Consider the following 22,447-nt stretch of genomic DNA (forward strand, 5'->3'; position numbering starts at 1 on the left):
GCCCTTAACGTTTGTCCGTGTCGTAAGTCATACTTTCTTACTCACTCCCATCTGTCTGGGTTGGGCCAAGCCCAGGGTCATTTGGTTAATGCAGGACTCCATCTTCATTGCCTCCTAACTAGTTTTTAATCAGTGATGATTGCTGAGCTGGGATGCTGCCGGCCAGCTCGCCTGCTCTTTCCTTGGAGATTGCCCATCGATATGTCATAGCAATTAACCGGAGACCTGTGGGAGGGGTGGCGAGGGCGGAGGAGAGCGGGGCTGGCTGGAGCAGCCACCTACTCCATCCGCTCTCTCAGAGGCTCGTCTAGCCCCACCTACCTTGGTGGGCCAAGGACCTTCACAGGTAAAGCATGCCATCCAAGAGGCAACGATCACCACTGTTGCTCTCAACTTGTCCAACAACTTCATCTCCCAGATGAGAGAGAAAATGACGGGTGGATAGTCAGCCTGAAGTCAGAAAATTGACTGGGTGGTGGGGAGGGAGAAAATGATGTGAGAAGATGGGACCGTGTGTATAAATGCGCTTCTGATTGGGGGATGGCCAATGATTCTGAGGAGGAAGAGGTGGGGAGTGTCCCTGTGCCTCTCACAGGACAAATCTCCTCCTGTTCCCCTCTTTCCCTCTCCTATTATATAATATACATATCTACATATACATATATTTCTTTCCATATATTCCATTCTATGTATTTCTAGTTATGCAGGAAACTGGAAGAGGCATCGTCTCTGATGACAGCAGCCGGAGCTCTGAGATGAAATGAGACGGAGATGTTTTCCCCAGTACTGGCTGAATTTTCAAATATATTACTGTATTAGCCATTCAAATAAAAAACACAACAACACTGAAGTGAACTAAAATAAGAAACATTTACAAACGGTGGAAATAGAGCCACAGACGCCAAGTAGAACGGAGGGCAGCCCATCTCCATGAGAACAGGCTTTCAAATGGCAGAAGCCTCAGTAAGTGGTCATATAAAATGCACTTCAAGTTTATGAGACAAAAAAGGCTTTCGCAGGAATACTCAGAGCGGGATGGAGATCAGAGCAGCCGCGGCCGCCTGCCGCTGGGGTAATGCGATCAGAGACTACGGCGGCTGTGCTGGGGGTGGAAGGAAGTTAGGAGCGAAGATGGGACACCCAGGCTGGGTTTTCCAGGAAGAGGAAGGTCTGGGGCGTCGGGCCTGGGGATGGGGCGCTCCCTGGTGAAGTATGCTGTTGTCTGCATGTGCTGGGTAGGAGAACTGAGCAATGGAGGAAGGAGAGGCCTTCCCTCTGGCTGGGATGTGTCTGGCTTCTCTTCTGCTCTACATTGTCCCAACCAACCAGAAGCTGGAAAGCATGCTCAGAGGAAGGGAATAGAACACTCCCCGGAGCTCTGAGCCCAGCCTAGGAGGCTGGTCCCTTTGCTGAGTAAGGAAGGGAGCTAAATTATGAGGCAAGATGGCAGGAAGGTGGTGGGGAAGGGGCAGAATTTTCGAGGACCGGTAAGGGTGATAGTAAGAGCGGAGAGGAGAGGCAGAAGGGGAGCAAGTACAAGGGGAACAAGTGTGAGAGGGGGGGTAAGGATGCTGAGAAGGGGTGAGTCACTCCCTCTCCCATTTACTCCCCCAACTCCCCACCCCCAGCACCTGCTATGGCTGAGCCCTGTGCCACCGCTGCACTCCTGAGCAATCATGCTGCTTATTAAATTGCTCATGCAAGCCAAGCACCTGTAGCTCATGCCTGTAATCCTAGCTACTCAGGAGGCTGAGAGCTGAGGACTGTGCTTCAAAGCCAGCCCAGGCAGGAAAGTCTATGAGACTCTTATCTCCAATAAACCACTAGAAACTGGAAGTGGCGCTGTGGCTCAAAGTGGTAGAGCGCTAGCCTTTTGCAAAAAACAGCTCAGGGACAGCGCCCAGGCCCTCCAGTTTAAGCCCCACAACTGACAGAAACAGAAACAAAACCAAAATTTTGCTCATACACTTCTGGCGAGCTGGGAAGGCAGGCAGTAGAGAAGAGAGATGACTTTAGGGTGAGCCAAGAGTGTGGGGGAGGAGGATGGGGTGGGACAGGAGAAGGCGGGGGGAAACTGATCCAATTGCCTTTCCCTCAAATTCATCCTGTTGCTGATGAAATCCCAAATTCTTCCATGCGCCATTAGTAATCTCAGGGAGTAAATGTCACGTTGGGTACACAATGCGTTCCACCCACGTTAGCTCGCTCTGGTTCTGCCATCTCTTGGGAGTGGAGAAGTTGCTCCTGGGCAATTGTGCCATCCTTAAGCCAAGAATCAAGTGTGTGAGCTACATTTCAGCCTCCCGTGTGTGTGTGTGTGTGTGTGTGTGTGTGTGTGTGTGTGTGTGTGTGTGTGTGTTGGTCCTAGGGCTCTCAGCCTTTTCTCCTCAAGGACGGCACTGTACCATCCTGGCACTCTGGTTAGTTGGTTAATTGGTATTTTATGGACACAGCTGGATAACTGTTAGGATATCTTTCTGGTAAAGGGGGTACCCTACAAAAGGCACACTAGAACATGTTAGTGTTGCTAACTGCGCTGGTATTGGACCCCCAGTTTAGCTGGGAGCTCTCAGAATCCCCTCATACAATTCCATGTTTCCTGGCTTCAAGTAAACCCATACCTGATAACCAATTGGTGTTTAGTGAAGAGCTATTATGCCCCGTAGTTAATTTAGTCCCTGGGAAAGAGGCAGGGTGTAAGGAAGGCAGAGAGGGAAGCTGGGTCACAGTAATAAGCTAGGCCACCAGGCTCCTTAGCAATAGAGTCAACCCTGGAGCTCTTCTCTCCAGCATGCTCCATCCCTCTCACAACTCTTGTCTCTCCTCTGGCTTTTCATTCCCAAGGCATTCACTACTACTAGCCTGCTATGTGACTTTCTGAGTGCTAATTCCCTCCGAGCCTCGGTTATCTCATTTCCTGGGAAAAGAAGATAGACCAAGTATTCTCAAGTTTCTTTCAGATATATTATGATCATGCAATGACTTTTCCTCACTAAGGTCAAAGGTTTCAGTTTATCCTCCCCAAGACTTCCCATGTTCTATGCCCAGCTTTTGACACATTATAGCACTTGTATGTAGTGCAAATTCACGTGAGTTATTAATTACTCTTTAAGTGCTGACACTGAATTCACTGCAGCTAGGGAGAATGCATAGATTAGGACCAGGGGCTGTGTCTGGGATTGTAATCTGTGAAGGCAGAGTTTATATAGAACAGTCTGGATAAACCAAAAAGCAGGCTGCGCTTACAGCAGCAGTGGTAGATAGGAACTATCTCGTCCTGCTAGCCCTCTAGAGTCCTAAGAGTCTGTGATTGTCTCCTCACACGTAGCCTTTTCATTCCAAAGCTGTTTGGCCAACATAGTGACAAGGCGAACTTCCTGCAACCTGACCAATCATGAAGCCTAGGCTGGATTTTATCCCCTAAGACACCAAAACTTGAACTTTCTAGAGGAGAGCAGAAAATTAGGAGGAATTCCTTGTGATGAGAGAGAGGCAGACTACTGACCTCCAAGACATAAAGGCAGGCCTAAAGCTAAGCGTCAAACAGGAGCACCAAGACAAAACCTTCCAGAAACTTACTTTGTACTCAAGAACAACATTATATTAGAGGAATTTGAAGCTGGGGTATATTAAAGATAAAACTCAACTCTTTAGCAGCAAAACTTGAGGCCCAGGTCAACTTTGACTACATTGACTGAACCACTGACATTAGAGATGGTGAAGTCTTTATCATGCTGTATACAATTATTTTGTCAATCAGAAACTGTGTTTTTTTTCATATGTTGTCAGTACCTACATTATACTTCTTTGATTTTTCTCCTTTGCTTGCTGAATGGATTGCTGATTGATTTTCTACTACTGAAATATCCTTGCATTCTTGGAAGAAGTCCTGCCTGGCCACCCTGGTATAATTTCTACTCTTACTTCAGAATTTCTGCATCTGAGCTTCTATGTTTGTCTTCTATGTTATTGAGTTTTGCGCAAAAGACCATGTGTTTTATAAAACAGGAAGGCTTTCTACATTTTTCTGTCATCTGGTTTACAAATAAGGTTTACATAGCACAGGATTATCAGTTACATAAAACTCATTTGAATCCAACCCATTTTACAGTATTAGGCTTGTAATTACGCTTTCAGTATCCTTTTTGGTAATAAGTTTATTCTGTTTTTCTACTTCTTACTGCTTTTGGTAATTTCTATTTGCTAGAGAAATTTCTTGCAACTCTGCATTTTCAGATTTGTTACCATGATTAAGTTTCTCTGCTATTTGTGGCTAATGAGTGCATACGTTTACTTTCCCTCTTATATTCAGGAGAATTTATCTGTTTTAGTCATCTTTGTAAAAATCTAGGTTTCATATTTATGTTTTCTATTTTCCTGTCTCAGTTCCCATCAATTTTTTTGGGTTTTCTTTTTGGTGTTTGTTACCTTATTAAGATGAATAATGTTTGTTTTTTTTTTTTACTGAAAAAAATATTTCCTCATTGAAGGCACTTTAAGCTATACATTTCCTTTTACTATGCTTTTGCTGTATATGCTACAGGTTTGGCATAGTTTGTGTATATTGTTGATTCTAGGTAGTCTGTAATATTAACTTTCCTCTCTAATCCAAGGATATACACAACCCCCTCCCCTCTCCCCTGGGGACAATGTCTTACTGTGTAGTCCAACAGGCCTCAAATTTGCAATCCTCAAGGCTCCAAAGAGGCTTCAAAATTATTCCTTAGTACACAGTTAAATTGTTTATAACATCATTTTAATGATGTTTTAAATACTATTGGGCTACAACATTGCTATTTAGATTTGCAATCTTTCTGGCTTAAGATTTTTTTTTGTGTGTGCATGTTCTCTTAAGAGGAACCAAAAACCATTTTCTATTCAGATTTTAAATATGATTATATTTTTCAATCTGTAATTCTTGGAGAGGCATATTAAAGTCTCCTTAATTGTATTTCTCAAACAAATTCTATTTGCATCTTCAATGGTTCTGATTTGGTCTTATCTTTCTTAATATTGTGTCTTTTGTCATTTCACTACATATCTTGTGGAGTGCTTTTGACTTTGAATTCTATCATGTTTGATACCAATCTTTTTCTTTTGGTTTACACTTGCCTATTTTCTCTTTGTCACCCCTTTTCAGCTTTCTTGATCACTCATTTCTATACATAGTACATGATTTCCTCTTGGTTTTACTGACACACGTCACTGTATGTAGACTAGATTGGTCGCAAACACCATGTTCTGCAAAGTTATGTGTTTGCCTAACTAAACACATCTCGCTTTAGTTTTGGTCAGTCATGGGGCTTGAACTCAGGGCTTGAGCTTCTTCCACTCAAGGCTAGCACTTTACCACTTTGAGCCACAGAGCTGCTTCTGGTTTTCTGGCAGGTTTATTGGAGGTAAGTGTCTTATGGACTTTCCTGCCTGGTCTGGCTTTGAACCACAATCCTCAGATCTCAGCCTCCTGAATTGCTGGAATTCCAGGCATGGGCCATGAGTGTGTGGCCCTAACTTTACTTTGTAATAGAAACAAATTCAATCCACTCATATTCTGACTGGCAGATTCACTTGGTCTCGTCTTTTCATTCTATCTTGCGCATTGTAGCTTCTTCTTAGTATTTTTCAGTTTTTGGTGACTTGTTTTCTAACTTATATTTTAGTGTTTCTCCATCAAATAGGAAATCATGGAAGTTTTCACCCCCCTCCCGACTTTATTCTTCCACCTCTTATTTGGTATAGCTGATTGACTCAGGGCACTTAAAGAGCCCTACCTCCACCCTCCCAAGCACACTTAGCCCTCAATGTTGACATCTGTCACCAGTCTTGAACCAAGGGACAGCAAGATATCCTGGAGATGAGATTTCATTCTGCCCACTCAGCAGTTGTAAGACCATGATCCAATTAGCTCTTTGAGCATTAAGTCACACAGCACGCACAGCAATTCCCAGCCTGGGACCTGTCTGTCATGTGGTTGGGACTCCTGTTCTGTCCTATCTTCTTAGGCTTCCCGGGTGAGGGTCTCATCCTCTGAGCTGAGCAGTCAGGATGAGGAAGATGACCACAGTGGCTGTGTGTGTGGCTCCCTCACTACTCTCAGAATTCCGGGGACAGCTCAGCAACCATTGGTCTTATACCTCTGTGGGACAGCAGGGATTAGGTACTCCTCTCTAGAAACTACGAGAATACCAGAATGCTGGTGCTTTGGGGATGCAAAGGAGCTAGTGCTGGCCCAAGTGACAGGGGCATCTTCTACCTGTCCTCCAGCAAAGATTGTGATAAACTGGAGACTGGAAACTGGAGGAAAACCCCAAGGAGGCTGTGTCCTGGGGATTACGGCTTTGTGCAGTGCCTTGAGTAGTAGCTGTGGGGATACCGTGAGGCCCGCCCTTCAGCCTATACTCATCCCTTGGCCCGTCTACTGCCCAAATGGCTGAGAAATCTGTCCTGCATGTTGCCACTAGGCCTTAGACTTTCTTTCCATGAGCTCCATCTCAGGTCTCTTGTGCACTCAGGTGCTTGGTGAGGAGGAGGTGGGAAGTGATAGGGTTGATCTCTTTCTGTTTTTTTGGTTTTGTGACTGTTTCTTTTCTTTTTGGTGCCAGTCCTGGGGCTGGAATTTAGGGACAGAATGCTATCTCTGAGCTTTTTTACTCAAGGCTAGCACTTTACCACTTGTATCACAACTCCATGTCTGGCTTTTTGGTGGTTAACTGAAGATCAGAGTCTTAGAGGCTGTTGGGTGCTGGTGGTTCCTGTCTGTAATCCTTGACTCTCATCGCCAATTATCCACCAGAAAACTGGAAGTAGAGCTGTGGCTCAAAGTAGCAGCATGCTGGCCTTGAGCAGAAATGCTCAGGGCCAGTGCTCAGGCCCTGAGTTCAAGTCCTATGACTGACAGGGGAAAAAGTGTCTCACAAACTTCCCTGTCTGGGTTGGCTTTGAACCGTGATCTTCCAATCTCAGCCTCCTGCGTAGCTAGGATATAGGTGTGAGCCATCAGTGCCTGGCTTAGTTTTTTTTTTTTTTTTTAACTATTTCTAGTGGGCAAAATTTCTGAGCTTCTTGAAGGTTAGTCTTTGAGATACTCCTTGAAACCCTCACTCCAGGGCCATGGGATTTGGGATGGTGCTTTTGGGAGAAGGCCCACGGTTGACTGAGCTGCTTTCCTACTCTTCCCTCCACTGGGGTTCCTAGGACCTCACTCACTCAAAGGATGGGGTGCCATTTACTGAAGTCCCTATCCTCTCTGGGGTTCTGAATACCTTCCCTTGTTACTCTCCTCCACTCTCTGGCCTGCTCTTCTATCTTACTGCCCTCCTGCCATCCCATAAAATGGCTCCCGGGACTCCCTCCCATGCCAGCAGTTACGCTGAAGGGTGAGGGGAAGCTGATACAATCAGGCCCCGCCCCCACCTCAGCGATTCCCTCCCCAGCCCATCTCCCAAAGTACAAGACCACCACACAACTCTGTTCAAAACAGTTTATTTTATTTTTTTTTGTCAGACAAACACATTGATTTCTGGACCACAGTAGAGGATGGAAACCTTTCACAAACTTATTTATTTGAAAATACAAATATAAAATTATACTTTCCACATCTGTGATGTGAGAGACTGCCATCCACATAGTAATTTTTTTTTTTACAACAGGGCTTTAAGTAAGCCACACACAGAGACCTGAAAGATGCTTGAGATATATATATATATAGTTACATATATATGTATATATATAAAAAAAATACTCACTACCAAAGTTCTCATCAGTTTCATACTAAAGTATAAAAGTAAGGGTGAGGTCAGCCACAGTGCTAGGGAAAGTTTTATTTAGATACATTTATGTCCACATGAAACGCTTAGACTTGCATCTTATTACATATGGAATTCCGAGTTCACAACACACCATGAATGGCAGATAGGCTAGCCCACGCTACTCAGAGCACGCTCACAGACTCCACACAGGATGCTACAGTATGTACAGGATACAGTAGTAGGAGCCTTCTAGAAGACTCTGGAACTTTTGTCTCTCAATCCCTTTGCCCCTCCTATCTCATGCTCCTGCCTTCCGGAAATGAAATCCTATCAGACAATACTTTCTGATCATTAGATAGCCAAGATTAAGGTTGTTCCCCAGGAGGGATGGGTTTGATTGAAATGTTTCTTTTGTTTTTGAGTTCACTTATTTTTGTTGTTATTGTTTTGGTGAAAGAAAAAAAAGAAGGAAAAAGAAAACAAACTTATTACAGTATTAAAGTATTGCTTAACATCCAGCGTAGCTGTGTGTAGTGTCTGTGCCAGGCCTGGGCTGAGCTGACATCTACTTTTTCTGCTCTGGGTGAGGGTGGGGAGCTCACCAGTGTCTGTTCAGTGTGCTTGCCGGCAGCCTGTTCCTCTTCTCTACCCTCTCCCTGCCTGGCCTTAGCCTTTCGTGGAACATCTCCTGGCTGGCTTAGCACATTCAAGAAAGAAAAAAAAAAATTCTCCCCTCCCTCACCTGCCCCCTGAATAATCCCTCTGTCCCTGTGTGTCTCTTCCAACCGATAAAGAGAAGTATGAGTTAGTGTTTCTTTTGTAAACAATTTCATATGCAATATAATACAGAAAGCATGGCTGACCTTCAATAAAAAATGTAGTAAACTATATTGCTTTATTCTTGAGTATGCTAGAGTGAGTGAATGGCAGAACGAAGCAGTGTGGTAAGTGGTGGTGGAGGCTAAGTCCCTAGCCCTCGTTTGCACTAAAGACCAAAATAGTTTTTTGTTTGTTTGTTTGGAACCAAAAATATTTTTCCCCCTAAAATTCCCAAATGAAAACAACCAAAAGAAAAAAAATTAAATTAAAACAAAACAAAAACAAGGAAAAAACCCCAAAACAAAAAACAAAACAAAACAAAAAAATCCTGAACACCTTTCAGGTCATTAGAACCAACAATGACCCAATGATTTTATACTAGTCTAGCAAGATGTGTGTAACACTCACTGGCTGTGGATTGCTGTATAGTGACACATTAAATTGACAGCAATCAAGCCATGCTACCTTAAAGCCCAAGCTACAAGTTCAAATTAAGATGATGGTATGAAGGATAAAAATGCAAAGGCCGTTGGAGCTTCGTTTAAATCAAGCCAATGAGCGAATGGGATAGAGTGCGTTTTCCCAGTGTGTATAAGGAAGGCCACAGACCACTCTGCAGAAGCTCTTGGACAGGAGATCCAGGCTTGGCCATCTCCATCAGTCCCCCATGTCCAGGCAGGACTGGGGATGGGACCAGGAGCTGCTGCCACTCACTCTCCCCTGCTTGGGAAGGAGAGGAGCCCATTGGGGTCTCCAGCTGGTGGGTCCGGAAGCCACAGAGGCCCCAGGAGGTGGCTATTTGATAATGTCAGGGGAAGAGTCATCAGCTAAGGGGGTTTCTTCCCCAGGGAAGGCGAAAGGTGGTTTCCACATTCGCCATTGAGCTTCAATGAAACAAAGACAAGGCAGGACATCAGTGCTAAAAGAATTTACAAAAAAAAAAAAAAATCGTTCAAAATGGACTTCTAGATGAGGTGGGTAGGGACTAACGTGAACCTTAACCTAGGTAGCCACATTAAAACACATCAGATTTCCACAAGATTTGTGCTATGGGCTACTGGGTCTCTTCAAAAGGTATATAAACACCTAAAACATATTCACACAGATTATCAATTTCTTCTGAGCATTCTTAAAAAAATATTTTTTTCTCTTAGTAAAATCATTTTAATATACCATGCCTCCCTCTTTTAAAAAATAAATTAAAAAAATCCAGTTTTGCATATTCTAGCATTAGCATTTAAGGTAGTATGGCACGCCCCAAAACAGTGAGGGGGGTGGGGGGGTCTACGAAACGCCAGAGTCGGCCGGCATTTGAACATGGTGAGACCTTGGGTTAGTTGAAACCACATCAGATCAGCAAAAATAAAATTAAAACTTGAAATAGAAAAAAAATTAAAAGAAAAAAAAACTGCCCCCAAAATTATTAGCATTTTTTTCTTTTCATAAATAAGAGAAAGTTCTATCCTTACTGGTCCTAAATCTGAGTAACTATGTCTAATTTTTTTTAAACCTTAATTACGTTATACCTATCAATATGTAGTAGAAGAAAGAGGAGGAAAAAAAAGTTTCTACACTAGTACCAGGATAGCACACTTACAACATAGCCATTCTATACATTATTAACAAACAATGATCAACAAAGAGTCCTCTATGAGATGGGGGTGCTGAGAAAGGAGGGGTACAGTACATCACCAACATGGACAGAAGAGTAATTCATCCCCTAGCTTGACACTGAATTTCTAGGAATTTAGTGTCTTTTTTTTTCCTTTTTTCTTTTTAAAATAAAATTTTTGTTATTTTTTTGTCTTGAACAAGTTGTGATATTTTAAAAGTGTCCAGCATTTTATTTAACTTGGTTGTTTGGAAATTTAAAAAAAACAAACCCTCCTCCCCCAACCCTTACCAAACAACCTAGCATTTTACTGGAAACTGAAGAATATGATTTAAAAAAAAAAATGCTGTTGCTGTTTAATTAGAATTGAAAACGGGCTTTTTTTCTTTGTTTCTGAGTTAACATTTTGGAGGCTTTAGTTTGAAGATGCTTTTTCCCTACCATGTCTGTGAATGTCTACATTAGTCTACTTTGTTAGTAAAATTTATAAAAAATAGGAGTGCAGCAGCTCTTTATAATAAATGTCGCATTCAGTGTCTCATACTGGCTGTGCCTTAAGTACCAAATTTATAAACGTAACAATTTAAAAAATATTAATAAAAGTCAATATCACATTTTAAAAAAGAAAAAAATATATATCCACACTACAATAGGTTTTAATGCCATCTATTGAGTTGTACTTCTACAGTTGCTGTTGCCGACCTATTACCAATATTTAAAAAAAAAAGTTAAATTAACAAATATCCTTCATCATAAGTGTCTTTCCCCAACTGAGGACCATATATTATAACAGCCAAATGTTTAAACATGTGCAAACAGGAAGTGTCAGTTTTTCCCACCAGTCACAGTGCAGGGATGTTTATACTTTTATTTTTAAAATTCTGCTTACATCTACAATAAATTAAGAAAAAAAAGTTCTTCCATAGCCTCTCTGGTGATACTTGCAGCACTGAGGTATTAAAAAAATATATATATATAAACCAAAAAGGTTGCCTTTTCTAATTTGTAAATAGAAAGTGAATGGAGAAAAGGTTATATATTCCAGCCGGCTAATCCACTCCTGGCCCAGGGTCCCCCAGCAACGGGGGTAGGGTGGGGGGGGCAAGGCGGGGAGAGAGGCAAAGCATCCTTAAGGAACCTTTGAAGGTGCTGAAATGATTGGACAATAGAAAATGATCAAACATTTAAAAATTAAGACTGAAAAAGAAATGTTCCCTCCCCGTCCTTTCCCCAAGCCAAACAGGTGTGCTTTGAAACTTTTAAATATGTTAAATATTAAAATTGTAGCTTTTTTTTTCCTTTAAAAAACATCTTGGGAAAAGCAGATTTTATTTTCCATATTTTAAATAAAACTCTAGCTAGATGGTAACATTTGAAGCTGTGCACAGATGAGAGATTGACAGGCTGGCAGGATACTAATGAAGATCCTAGGTCTTATGACACCAAGGAAGGAGCTTCAACAAGCGTTCTACACGTCCCGAGGTGGTCCCGGCAGCTGGGTGTCCTTTTCTCTCATTACTGGATTGTGTCACGTGCCCTCGCCTCCTTCCAGAGCATCAAATTGCCTGGGACCTACTCCCTCACAAAAATAAGTTTGATTCTTTCTTAATAGTTTCTATGTAGTTAATGAAATTGTATTTACAACATTTCTTTTTTTTTCTTTTTTAGAATTCACAATTTCAAAAAACCTTATAATATGACCTCTTTCAACAGAAAAAAAAGCACTTATAGAAAAGGAGGACACTCAAAACATGGTCATCCTTACCTTATTGCCGAAAATAGATATACTTAGGTTAACAAAGAGACATCGTAAAAAAAAAAAAAAAAAAAAGGAACCGCTTGGAGAGTGTGTTAATCAGCTTACTACATCCCACTTCCACTATGCAAAACAGGAAGTCCACGCCCACCTCCCACTCGGCCAGTCACAACTTCCCCTCGGGTGCGTAAAGTTCCACCAGAAATATCTATCATACAGTCTCAGAATTGGTACCAAAATATGGAGAGCAACATCACCATCTCAGTATCCTTTACAAGTGAGAACAGAATCAAAACAAGCAAAAAAGAAAAAATAATAACCCCTTAATATAACAATTACACTATGGTTAGCTTTTTAACTAGATATTAAAGCTAGGTGTGTACTGGACTAAGTCAAAATCACCACCAACTGTGATTCAAAGAGATTTCAAAAGGAGAAGGGGAAGGAGGGGAGAGGAGAGGGAAGGGGAGGGAGACCACCAAGAAAAACAAAACAAAACCAAACCAAAATCATGGGTTATATACACATTTAAAAGCTGTTGTCTTATATTACAGCAGATTCGTGAGATGATGTGACGTAGTCAACCCTCAATCCGAAGTGAGCCATCTCTGGTTGGGATGAGGAGGCTGGTGGGGGTCCAGGTCTGAGGACATCACCTAAACAAAGGACCACTCAGAAACTTCGCCCAGTCTTGCCTGGACATCCAGGTATGCTCTGCAGGGTAGGGAAGGTCAGGAGTGTCACGAAGAGAAGATCAAGTGGGGGTAGGAGGAGAGAGAAGACCTATCAGACAAATATGTGATCGATTCTGACGAGAGTCTTCAAAGGAAGGACTACATTTGTGTGACTCAGCGGGTGGGAACACAGCCAGCTGGCCGGGCTGGGTTTCTGAGATCACAGCCTGGGAAATCTGATGTCTATGTTACATCTGACACAGGGGAGGGAGGACATAGCTCTACCTCCCACTACTGATTATTTCACACAGGTACTGGGATTTCATAGACACTGGGATTCATACTCAGGGCCAAGTGCTTGCTAGGCAGGCGCTAAACCGCTTGCACCATGCCCCCAGTCACTTGGGACCAGACGATTCTTGAGGCAAGAGCAGGAAGCGCGGTCAGCAAAGTGACAGTTGGATTGTACGCTGACCGGAAGCTTTCTGTTTAAACTTTTATTTTCAAAGCTAAATAGCAAACACGTCTGTCTTCAGAAGACACCTGTCAATGACTGTTAATAGCTGGAAATACAAATTTGTACTAAAAATAAAATTTATATGATGTACCAAGGGGCAAAAGATCAGAAGCCTGAAAAAAACCAAACCAGCTTTGGTTGGAGAAAACCCAAACAGCCCAGGATTCAGAGACATACTAATTGAGTCTCCCTCAATTGACTGTGGACCTTTCTCGCATGGATGATGCTAAATGCCAGTGGGTCACCTCTGCTGGGGACAAAGTGTGTGTCTGAGCAGTCACTTAGTCACTGTGGTATATATAGCCTGGTGACTCTACTGCCTCACTTAACCTGTGCTACTTGGTCCTTTTCTGGAAACCAACTCCTTGAGTGAGTGAGATGGGAGATGGTTGTAGGAGCAGGGGCAGCCCTGGAGCGCCTGGAAGTGTGGACAGGACCACCCCACACTCTTCCCTAGGGAGTAAGGAGGGAGGAGGCGGCACTGGTAGCCCCAGCAACTGGCCTCCCAAGGACTTGCTGTGCTGGGCAGTGTCTGGCCCTCTCCTTTGTCTGACTCTACAGGGCCGGTGCTCTCTTTACCGCCCCCCCCCCCCCCGCCCCGACTTCTTGCACCTATCCATTTTCCTTGCTTTCAGAGGAGCCCTACTGCCCCTGGGCCCCCAAACCCAGCTTAATTAGTAGCAAGTAGCTCTCTTTCAAACTGTTAGTGGCCTCTGGCTCTGGCCAGCAATGGCCGGGTCAGTGCTTGAAGGGCAGTGGAGGCGAGGGGAGGGGTGATTCACACACATGGCTTATTTGGTTAAGAGAGGCAGTTGCGTTAGTTGAGGTGATTCCTTAGCAGCAACATAGGAGAAATCTAAGAGGTTTATGGAGCTCAACTCCACCCAGGTTCCCAAGCTGGTCCTTTTGCCCCTCTGAGTGCTGGCTGGCTTAGGGTTGGGTGCAGTGCCTCTCTACGAGACAGGAAGCCCCGGAATGCCCATGTCCCAGCTCCGTGAGTGGAAGGCTCTCATCCCCTCCCTGGTGTGATTGATTAGGTGGAATCCATTCCCAGGCCTCAGCTGTCACCCAAGAGACAAAGCCACCTTCCCAGCCCACAGCTCATGTGTGAACACAGTCCACATCTAGCGCGTTCACCAAGACAGCTCCCATCTCCTGGTGCTCTTCCCACGAATGACAGACACTCAGTTTTGGAGGAGGAGAATGTGGTTAGAGGCTCGTTCACTGCCTGCCCCAACCTCCCCATTGCTCCGGTCCACCACCTCCATATCCCCATCAAAGTGATTTAAAAATGTTTAATTAACTTGAGCTTAGTTTAAAAGGTTAGGAAACTGGCAGGGATCCAAATCCACGTTAGGCAGGTGATGTCGTTAATTTAATTTGCTTTTCGGGCGATAATCTGGATAATTACACCATAGTTACTGGCAAAAAAATGTTTTCTTTTCACTAAAAGATGGGAGGTCTGGTTATCTGACTGCACAAACCCTAGAAGCCAAGCCCCCAGGAAGCCCAATGGGTCTAGCAACCCATAAGAGGCCAGCTGGCAGAACTTCCAGGAGTGGCCCTGCCCCTCCCCCCAAGGCCTGGCAGAAGTCCAGTTTCCCTGCCTCCTCCCAGGGGCTGGAACCAGCCCAAGGTCTCCTTCCAGTTTCCTGCACTCTTGATTGTATTTCAAGATGGAGAAAGATGAAGGTGGGAAGATACAGAAATGGAATCAAAAGAACCAAATCAAGGACATAACAAAAAAAAAAAGTGAAAAGGGAAAGGCAAGGGTCATGATTAAAAGCTGGAGGAAAGGATGAGATTATGACTAGATTTGTTCTTGCCCCCACCTCCCTGGAAAGGGGATCCGGAAAGAGGAAGAGAGATGTGGTGCAATGACAGGGCACGCGCGTACAGGTATGAGCAGGGCACATACGTGTACGGACACGCCGCAGGGCGGAGACGCATGGCAGAGACGGCAGTACCTCAGAGTGATGGCAACGGAAGCACCTGCTCAGTGGTATCCATTTGTAAAGGCCGTTGCAATCAAAGGTCCCTAAAATTGCACAATTGTTAAGGTCATCAGTGCGCTATACACGGGAACAGATTGTCACATTCTGAGAAAGGAAATTATCTCTAGAACTAGTTTGTGGCTGCCAGCATGAATATGTAATTCTGAGACACCGTGCTCCAAACCCTTGTCCCTTCAGCTTCCCCAGGGGGAACCAAGAGCCAGATTCTGAGTGGCTGGGCAGATGGGTGGGTGGGTGGTGGCAAAGTGGGACGGGGGCTCATGCCCCATGGAATAGACACAATAAAGAAAAGTCTCTGTCTGCAGGCCAACAGCTGGAACTGGAGAGAAGAAATCCCAGTGCAGAGAAAACATTGTTGAGCCAAGGTCCCAGGACCCAGGTTTTCCAGAATGAATAGGGACTGTGTTTCGGAATGTTGAAAATGGAAATGAGTCAAGCTGTACGCAGTGACAGACAGTTCCCCAAACTGATGCAGCTCTCTGCTGAATAATAATGCTCTGGATTTGGTACTATACTTGATCTGAGGGAATTAAGAGTCATCAAAACTCTGATTCAAGTGATGTTGGCTTGGTGGGTGAACTGAACAGCAACCCAGACAGACAGATGTATGGTGTGTGCGCGTGCGTGCGTGCGTGTGTGTGTGTGTGTGTAAGAGAGAGAGAGAGAGAGAGAGAGAGAGAGAGAGAGAGAGAGAGAGAGAGAGAGAGAGAGAGAAGCTGGGTACTGGTGGCTCACGCCTGTAATCCTAGCTACTCAGGAGGCTGAGATCACCATTCAAAGCCAGCCTGGGCAGGAAAGTCCATGAGACTCATCTCCAATAAAGCACCAGAAAACCACAAGTGGTATTGTGGCCCAAGTGGTAGAGTGTTAGCCTTGAGCTAAAGAGCTGAGGGACAGCGCCCAGGTGCCACAAATGACAAAAAAAGAAAAAAAAGAAAAAAAATGTGTAATATATTCAGAGAGTAATGTGTGTGTGTGTAAGACACAGACTATTGTGAGAATATGCAAGTGTGTGTGTGTGTGTGTGTAGGCTCCTATACCTGGGAACATGGATAAGGTCACTCACTCTGCTGTCCCAGGCTGTCTGCACTGGCTTTGTTCTCCCCAGCAGAGCTGGAGCCAGCTCTCCTCCCCAAGCAGTCTGCCCAGGATGGGATCTGAGACAGCAGACACTGTCACCTCAGCTCAAAACCAAACTGCCTCCAGGAGGCTGAGGTTGGCGAGGGCAGAAGTTGGCCACTTTTCTGATTCCAAAATGGAGGGGACGGCGAGCAAGTGGGCTCAGGCACATTCATGCTCACATACCAGGAGGGAGAAGAACAATACAATCTGAAAACAGCATGCAAATCTGTTAAGCAAATTTCCATTGCCTGGATTAGTCAGATTATAGAACCACAGAGCATTACAAATATCAAATGCATCTGGCCTTTGGGGGGGAGGGGCTGCAGCTAAAGAACACACATGGGAACTTACTTGGAACCTGGAAAGAAATGTTAGAAAGGGACTGGCCGGCATGGGGGCTTGCCCCGCACCGCCTCTCAGGTACCAGCACTGGCACTGGACAAGTAGGCTGGGAATACTGCTAACTAAGCTTGCCAGCTCTGAGGTGAAGGGGAATGGCATGGTGCTGCATGGACCTGCAATGAACCAGCATGTGCTACGGGCTATTTCTGTTCATTCTCATCCAGTCTACTCTGTCTTGTTTTGTAGTCACGTGTAGCCAGGGACACAGGTCAGGTGGCTTGGGGTTGAAAAGGTTTCAGGCAATAGGGTGGTGAGCCTGAGCCCTCCTCCATGCACCTTACATTGTGTTGTCAGGCCACTCGGAAGGGGCTCACGGCCCGTGACAATGACGATGGAGGAGTCTGAACCTTTGGAAGGTGGTACGATGTTGACAGGGCCCCCCTGTCCTCTCCTCTTTCCCCACTCACTCTGGCCTTCCCTCCCCCTGGGCTGGTTGGTCAGGAAGGAAGGACAGGGAGGGAGTCAGGTACTTACAGCTATGCCGTGGCCGAAGCCCGAGCCTGGCTGTGGGCTGGCCGCACTTATGTAATTCCCCACTCCAGAGTCCTGGCTGGCAGGGCCGTAGAGATCGGCGACAGGTCCTGGGCTGTTGGCCCCCGGGAAGCCTCCGGGCCGCGCCGGGTTGGAGCCTGCCGGGGAAGCGGGCGCGCCAAAATTCGGTTGAGCACTGTAGCTATTCAGGACTGGTGTGCAGAGAATAGAGCTGGGTATGAGGCCAGAAGCCAGGCATGCACCGATCATTACAAGCCAAACACTCAAGAAAAACAGCTGAGGCCCAACTTCTAACACTCAACCAAGGCCATGCGAGAACAGCAGGGACTCAAGAATACTCAGCCCAGGCTACTACTAAGAAGCTTGGAGCTCCAAAAATAGAGAGAAGAAAAAAAAAAAGATCATTCAACACACTACGGCAACCAACCGGAGGTGCTTTCACTGTCCACCAAATTATCACAATAGAAATAGAGATATATATGGAGGAGAGAGAGAGAGAGAGAGAGAGAGATTTTTTTTCACATCTGAATTGACGCTCATGCAGTCTTCTAGATTTGGGCACGTTGAGACAGCATTCACATCCCATGCAAACTACAAAGGAACTAGTTTTAGACTACACATTGTGTTAATATTGATATTAAAACGTGACAGGAAACAAAGCAATTTGTGTCCAGGAAAAAAAAAATCTTTTAAGGAGGGGGATTTTAAAAATTTAGTTTCATGTATTTATTTTTCTTTCTTTCTTTTTTTTTGGATCCATTAAATGATCATTTTGTTTGTATTTATTTATATAAAAATAGACAAAAGATCTCCATTCTTTATCCTTCCCCCTCCCCACACCCTTCCCCGCTCCCCACTACTGGCTACTCCCTCCCTTCCAGGCCCTCCCATTTTTTAATCCCTGCATGAAAGTCGGCAATACTGAAGTGGTCGAAGATGGGATATGTCATGGAAAGTTCGGGCATCTTCACAGAACAGTAATGATGGCGGCAGAGGGTTCCCTTTTGAGGTGGAGAGCCTGGGATGGAGGGAGGGGATGGGAGTGGGAATGGTAACACCTGAAGGTTGGGCCAAAGCTGGGGTGGAGGCAATGTTCCTACAGAACACCCACACACTCACCTCCTGCAGTAGTAGGAAAAGGGGGATTTAAACTTTTTTTCCTTTTGTTTAAAAAAAAAAAAGACAAAGAAGAATGAATGCAGAGCATACTGATTGAACGAGTTTATAGCTAAAGCATATCTGACTCAAATACTTGCTGATGTGTGCAAACTCCAGACTGAGAAAAAGGAAGCTCAGATGCACCTCAGCTACCGAGGGGAGAGCTGGCCCCCCGCACCCCCAGAGCCCGATGGGGCTGAGTCTGCCTTAGACCCTGCCCTCCCTCACACCCCATCAGGCCCTCCCAATGAGGGGCCCAGCCAGTCTACCAGGTTAATTTTGTCACAGATATAATTCCCTCTAATAACTTTAACTTTATATCCAGAACAGAAAAGAAAAAAAAAGAAAAAAGAAAAAAAAAGGGTCAGTTTTTTAAAAAAGTGAGCTCTTAATGGGTTTGAAACCTCAGGGTGTCTGGGACCAGCCACTGTGGGGTAACAGCCACACCTCAAAGAACCACATAGTCTGAGCACCACACACTTCAGCTCCACAGGTAGCAGGCTCCCTTCTCCCTCCCTCCCCTGGCATCTCTCCCTGCCCCCCCCCCCCACAGCTGCCTTCAGTGGCAGAAGGAAAGACATCTGAAGTGCAGAGCTGTACTTGTGCCGCAGGGCCTGTGGCTGCAGACCCTTTCACTCCTCCTATGGCTCCAAAGAGCCCAAGTGGATTTTCACCTCTTCGTCACAGGGGAGGGAAGAGACTAAGGATGCACCACACTAGGCTGGTGGAAGACAGAGAAGAGGATATAAGATAAAAGGAACCAAACCAAGTTGGGTCTGGCTCCTGATTCAACAGTGAAAAGTGATTCGATGTCTTCAGCTGCTCCTGGGGCAGGAGGCTCCAAGGTTAAGTCCCTTTGAAGCTCTAAGCCCAGGGTGGGGAGCAAGTCAATGGAAAGAGAACAGGTTAAGGAGAAAAAGAAAAAAAAATTACACAGGCTTAGAGCAAGTGAATAGCTTATTTGGAAACACACTGGCAGACAGAGGAGCTGGGGCGTTTTGAATATAGAAGATTACACCTGCAGGTAACATTTGGCCCTTTTTACTCAAGGAGGCAAGTATCAAGCTGATATATTCAAAAATCAGTATTATCTTGGTAGAACACACTTTCTTCCTCTAGGCTTGGGAAATGCAGAGTTAGAAGACTCTTGGTTTATCTAGGCAGCTAAACCTCTCCTTCCATAAAGAAATAAACCAACCTGTTCTGATTTATCATGGGGCGGGGGGAGTTATAGATGGGAGACCCAGTGGAAAAGGGAAAGATTCCTCAGCTTTTTTTTTTTTTCCCCACTGGTGGGATTTAGATGCAGGAAGCGCCAGGGCAGGCCTGCCTAAGTGGAGGTGTTGGGGAAAGAGGGCAGGTGGAAGTGGGGGGGGGGGAGGTTTCTCCCAGCAGGGAGAGTTCTTTAGGGACTCATCTGGCCTGAGGCAGGCAGCCCATGGAGACAGGATGTGGCGTGCTCATTGAACAATGCTGAGTAGAGATGCTTCTTGGAAAGCTAGAAGGCAAGCGGGCTGTTGGTGCCCTGGCCATTCCTGGCAACTTCTCCAGTCCCCCTATGCATGGAAACTTGGCCCTCAAGAGTCAGCCTTGAGGAATTTCACAATAAGCAGCTCGTCTCAGGCTGTATTACCTCTCCTTGCTTAGTTATCTTCTGTCAAATGATATTCAAATAATCATGGAGAAAGCACTGTATTAGAATGTAGCTTTAAACCCCCCAAGTCTCATTTTATTATGCACTGGTTCATGATAACATGTAAGATCTACCTCAAAGTCACCTTGCAAATAAGTATCCCCAGCCAGGGTTGGAAGATGGTGCTGCTGGAGCCCTACCAGAGGTGCAGTGGGCAGACAATTAAGTACCCAGTTCTTGGCTGTCCTCTGCTCCACAGACAATGGAGCCTGTGCCCTCAAAGGCTGGCTAAGGAGGAGAGATGTCTCTAAGCTCCATAGTCAACACCTGCCTCTCTGCTTCTCTCGGTGGCAGAAGAGCCACACTCCAGAGAATAAGCTAAAGCCCCAAACAAGCCATCTGCAAACCCATGCATATTTGGGTATATTCAAAAAGCAACAATGGCTCTGGCTGCTCAGGAGAGAAAGGAGACAGACACTTGGCACACAGACTTGCTGGTAGCTGTTTCTGTAAGAGGTACTTAAAAAGATGCTTTTGCTGGGTATTGTGAATTAACTAAAAGCCCCCCAACTTTGTATCTCTGCCCTCTGATCTGAGCTGTTCTCTGCCACAGTCCTTTTGCAGTCACCTTGTTTTAAGAGGAAAGAGAAGATGCAGAGAAGCATCTTGTGTGGAAGGTAAACTGTCCCTCAAACAAGCCATGTCTTACTTATTATCTTAAAGCTAACAGCCCCAGAACTCAGGAGACCACCTTGTTCCTGTTCTGTTTCAGTAATAAGCTGATAACACTGCCATGTAATACTCTGCTCTTCACTATGTCTCTGTATTTTTCCTAGGGGACATAAGTGGCCAGACCTAACTTGGGACTGCTGGACTTTGGGCTGAGGGTCTAAAAACCTGGTTTTATTTCTGCTGGTTGATGGTGGAACAGCATCAAGGACAAAGTAATTTTCTTCTTTTGGGAAGTCACTGTAACCCCATATACCTGCACTTCAGCTGGCCACAGTAAGGGGTCATTTGAGGACTCCTTTCTCCCGCCAAGTTATGAGAGACAGGAGAGCAGGCAAGAAGCTAAGTTTCTGACCTGGGGTGCTTAAGAGGTCATGCTAGTCAATTCAATAATTTATCTTAAATAGAGCACCAAGATTCATTTTGAGGGGCTAGACATAGTCCATGCACCAAGTTCAGATTAGGAAAATAAGATGGGCAAGGGCACCTTGACTACTGCTGAGACAGGGTGTATAGGGGTGGGTGGACAGAGAAAATAATGCTGCATAAGCAGTGCTGAGAGGTATAAGCTGGCTAACATAACTCCTGTCCAGAAAAGGGGACTGTCTTGCAAACACTTTGGCATTTTTTTACAGAAGTTGGGAGTGTTCAGTGGCATGGGACAAGCTATCACAAGGCTGGCAGTTTGAGGAGTCACTGTGAGGAGCAGGCTCACTTTTCTACCAGCAGCTCTGGGCAGTGTCCACCACAATGGCTTAGTACATGCAGGTTCATTCTTCCGCTGCACCCTACCCTCCAGCATCCCCTGGACTTTCCCAGGCCAGGTGGTACCCTCAGGAGGCAACCACAGTGCAGAGACAGGGGCACTGGACTTGGAGTCAGAAGACAGGAGTGTAACCTGCCCCTGCCCCTAGAGCTATGTGTCTTATCTAACCCCTCTGGTCCATGTTCTCATCTGTAGCAAGTGAGCCATGTCTCCCTTCTTCAATCTGACTCACTGGGCTGCTGCAAGGATAAAAGCAAGTGCTTTGTGACTTGTCAAATTAAAAACACACACATACACACCTGTTTTTGAAACAGTTACGTATGAACAGTCCAACAAGGTAGGTACTACTGGCAGATTTAGAAAAGTCAGACAGAGGAAAACACAATTCACTTGCTATAGAAATCAGGTGGTGATGTACAGAGGGTCTAATTCATCTGCTTGGTGCAGTTAATCTTCTTGGACCTGAAGAAAGAACTGCTGGGTGAGGACAGGAAAGCAAAGACACTAAATCTCAGGACGGCAAGATGAATTAATTCCTTTGAGTGACCCAGACATGGTACAGAAGGTGGAGCTACTTGTCCTTCAGGAAAACACCTTGATGCTGACCCATAGAGATACAAGGTCCCAGACTCTCATTTGTAGGTTCATGGGCACTTTATCCCTAGATTTAAAATGGGCCAGGTGAGGCTCCATGTGGCTCTGCCCAGCTGTGGTCAGATGGGGGCTGGATGAGGAGTACAATTAGCCACTGAGGTAGTGAGGTGGTGGGATCAGAACAGCCCTCCTGTAGGTCTAGTAAAGGGATGCCAAGTCTAGGTGTTTCTCTATTGTGCCCATTGTGATGCTATTGGATAGGATCATGAGGGAGACAGCACTTTGAGGGCATGTTTGGCTCTAAGGCCTGAAAACTGTGTTACTGCTGATCTAGACAAAGCAAACAAGGACCAAGTCCTTTCCAGATGAGCTCAGCCCACTTATCTGAGACAAGCCTAGCATAGGCTAGG

At 45.2% G+C, this 22,447-nt stretch overlaps 1 protein-coding gene across 8 annotated transcripts in view; it reads right to left on the reverse strand.

Moving 5' to 3' along the window:
• Positions 1–7,468: 7,468 nt before the first annotated feature.
• The window catches only part of Msi2 (musashi RNA binding protein 2), a 373,812-nt gene continuing 358,833 nt past the window's right edge, over positions 7,469–22,447 (reverse strand). For 3 of the 8 annotated variants that reach the window (XM_069993227.1, XM_069993234.1, XM_069993233.1), the window contains 3 exons: positions 17,140–17,348; positions 15,094–15,164; positions 7,469–12,649 (listed from right to left, as the gene is read on the reverse strand). In XM_069993227.1, coding sequence (XP_069849328.1) covers positions 15,123–15,164; positions 17,140–17,348 — 251 coding nt within the window. In that variant the 3' untranslated portion in view covers positions 7,469–12,649; positions 15,094–15,122. The remainder of the gene's footprint in view (positions 12,650–15,093; positions 15,165–17,139; positions 17,349–22,447) is intronic. The other 5 variants (XM_069993230.1, XM_069993228.1, XM_069993231.1 and 2 more) reach the window with 5 other exon arrangements.

Source organism: Dipodomys merriami, unplaced genomic scaffold (assembly GCF_024711535.1).
Source record: "Dipodomys merriami isolate MVZ:Mamm:240054 unplaced genomic scaffold, mDipMer1.0.p SCAF_42, whole genome shotgun sequence".
NCBI lineage: Eukaryota > Metazoa > Chordata > Mammalia > Rodentia > Heteromyidae > Dipodomys > Dipodomys merriami.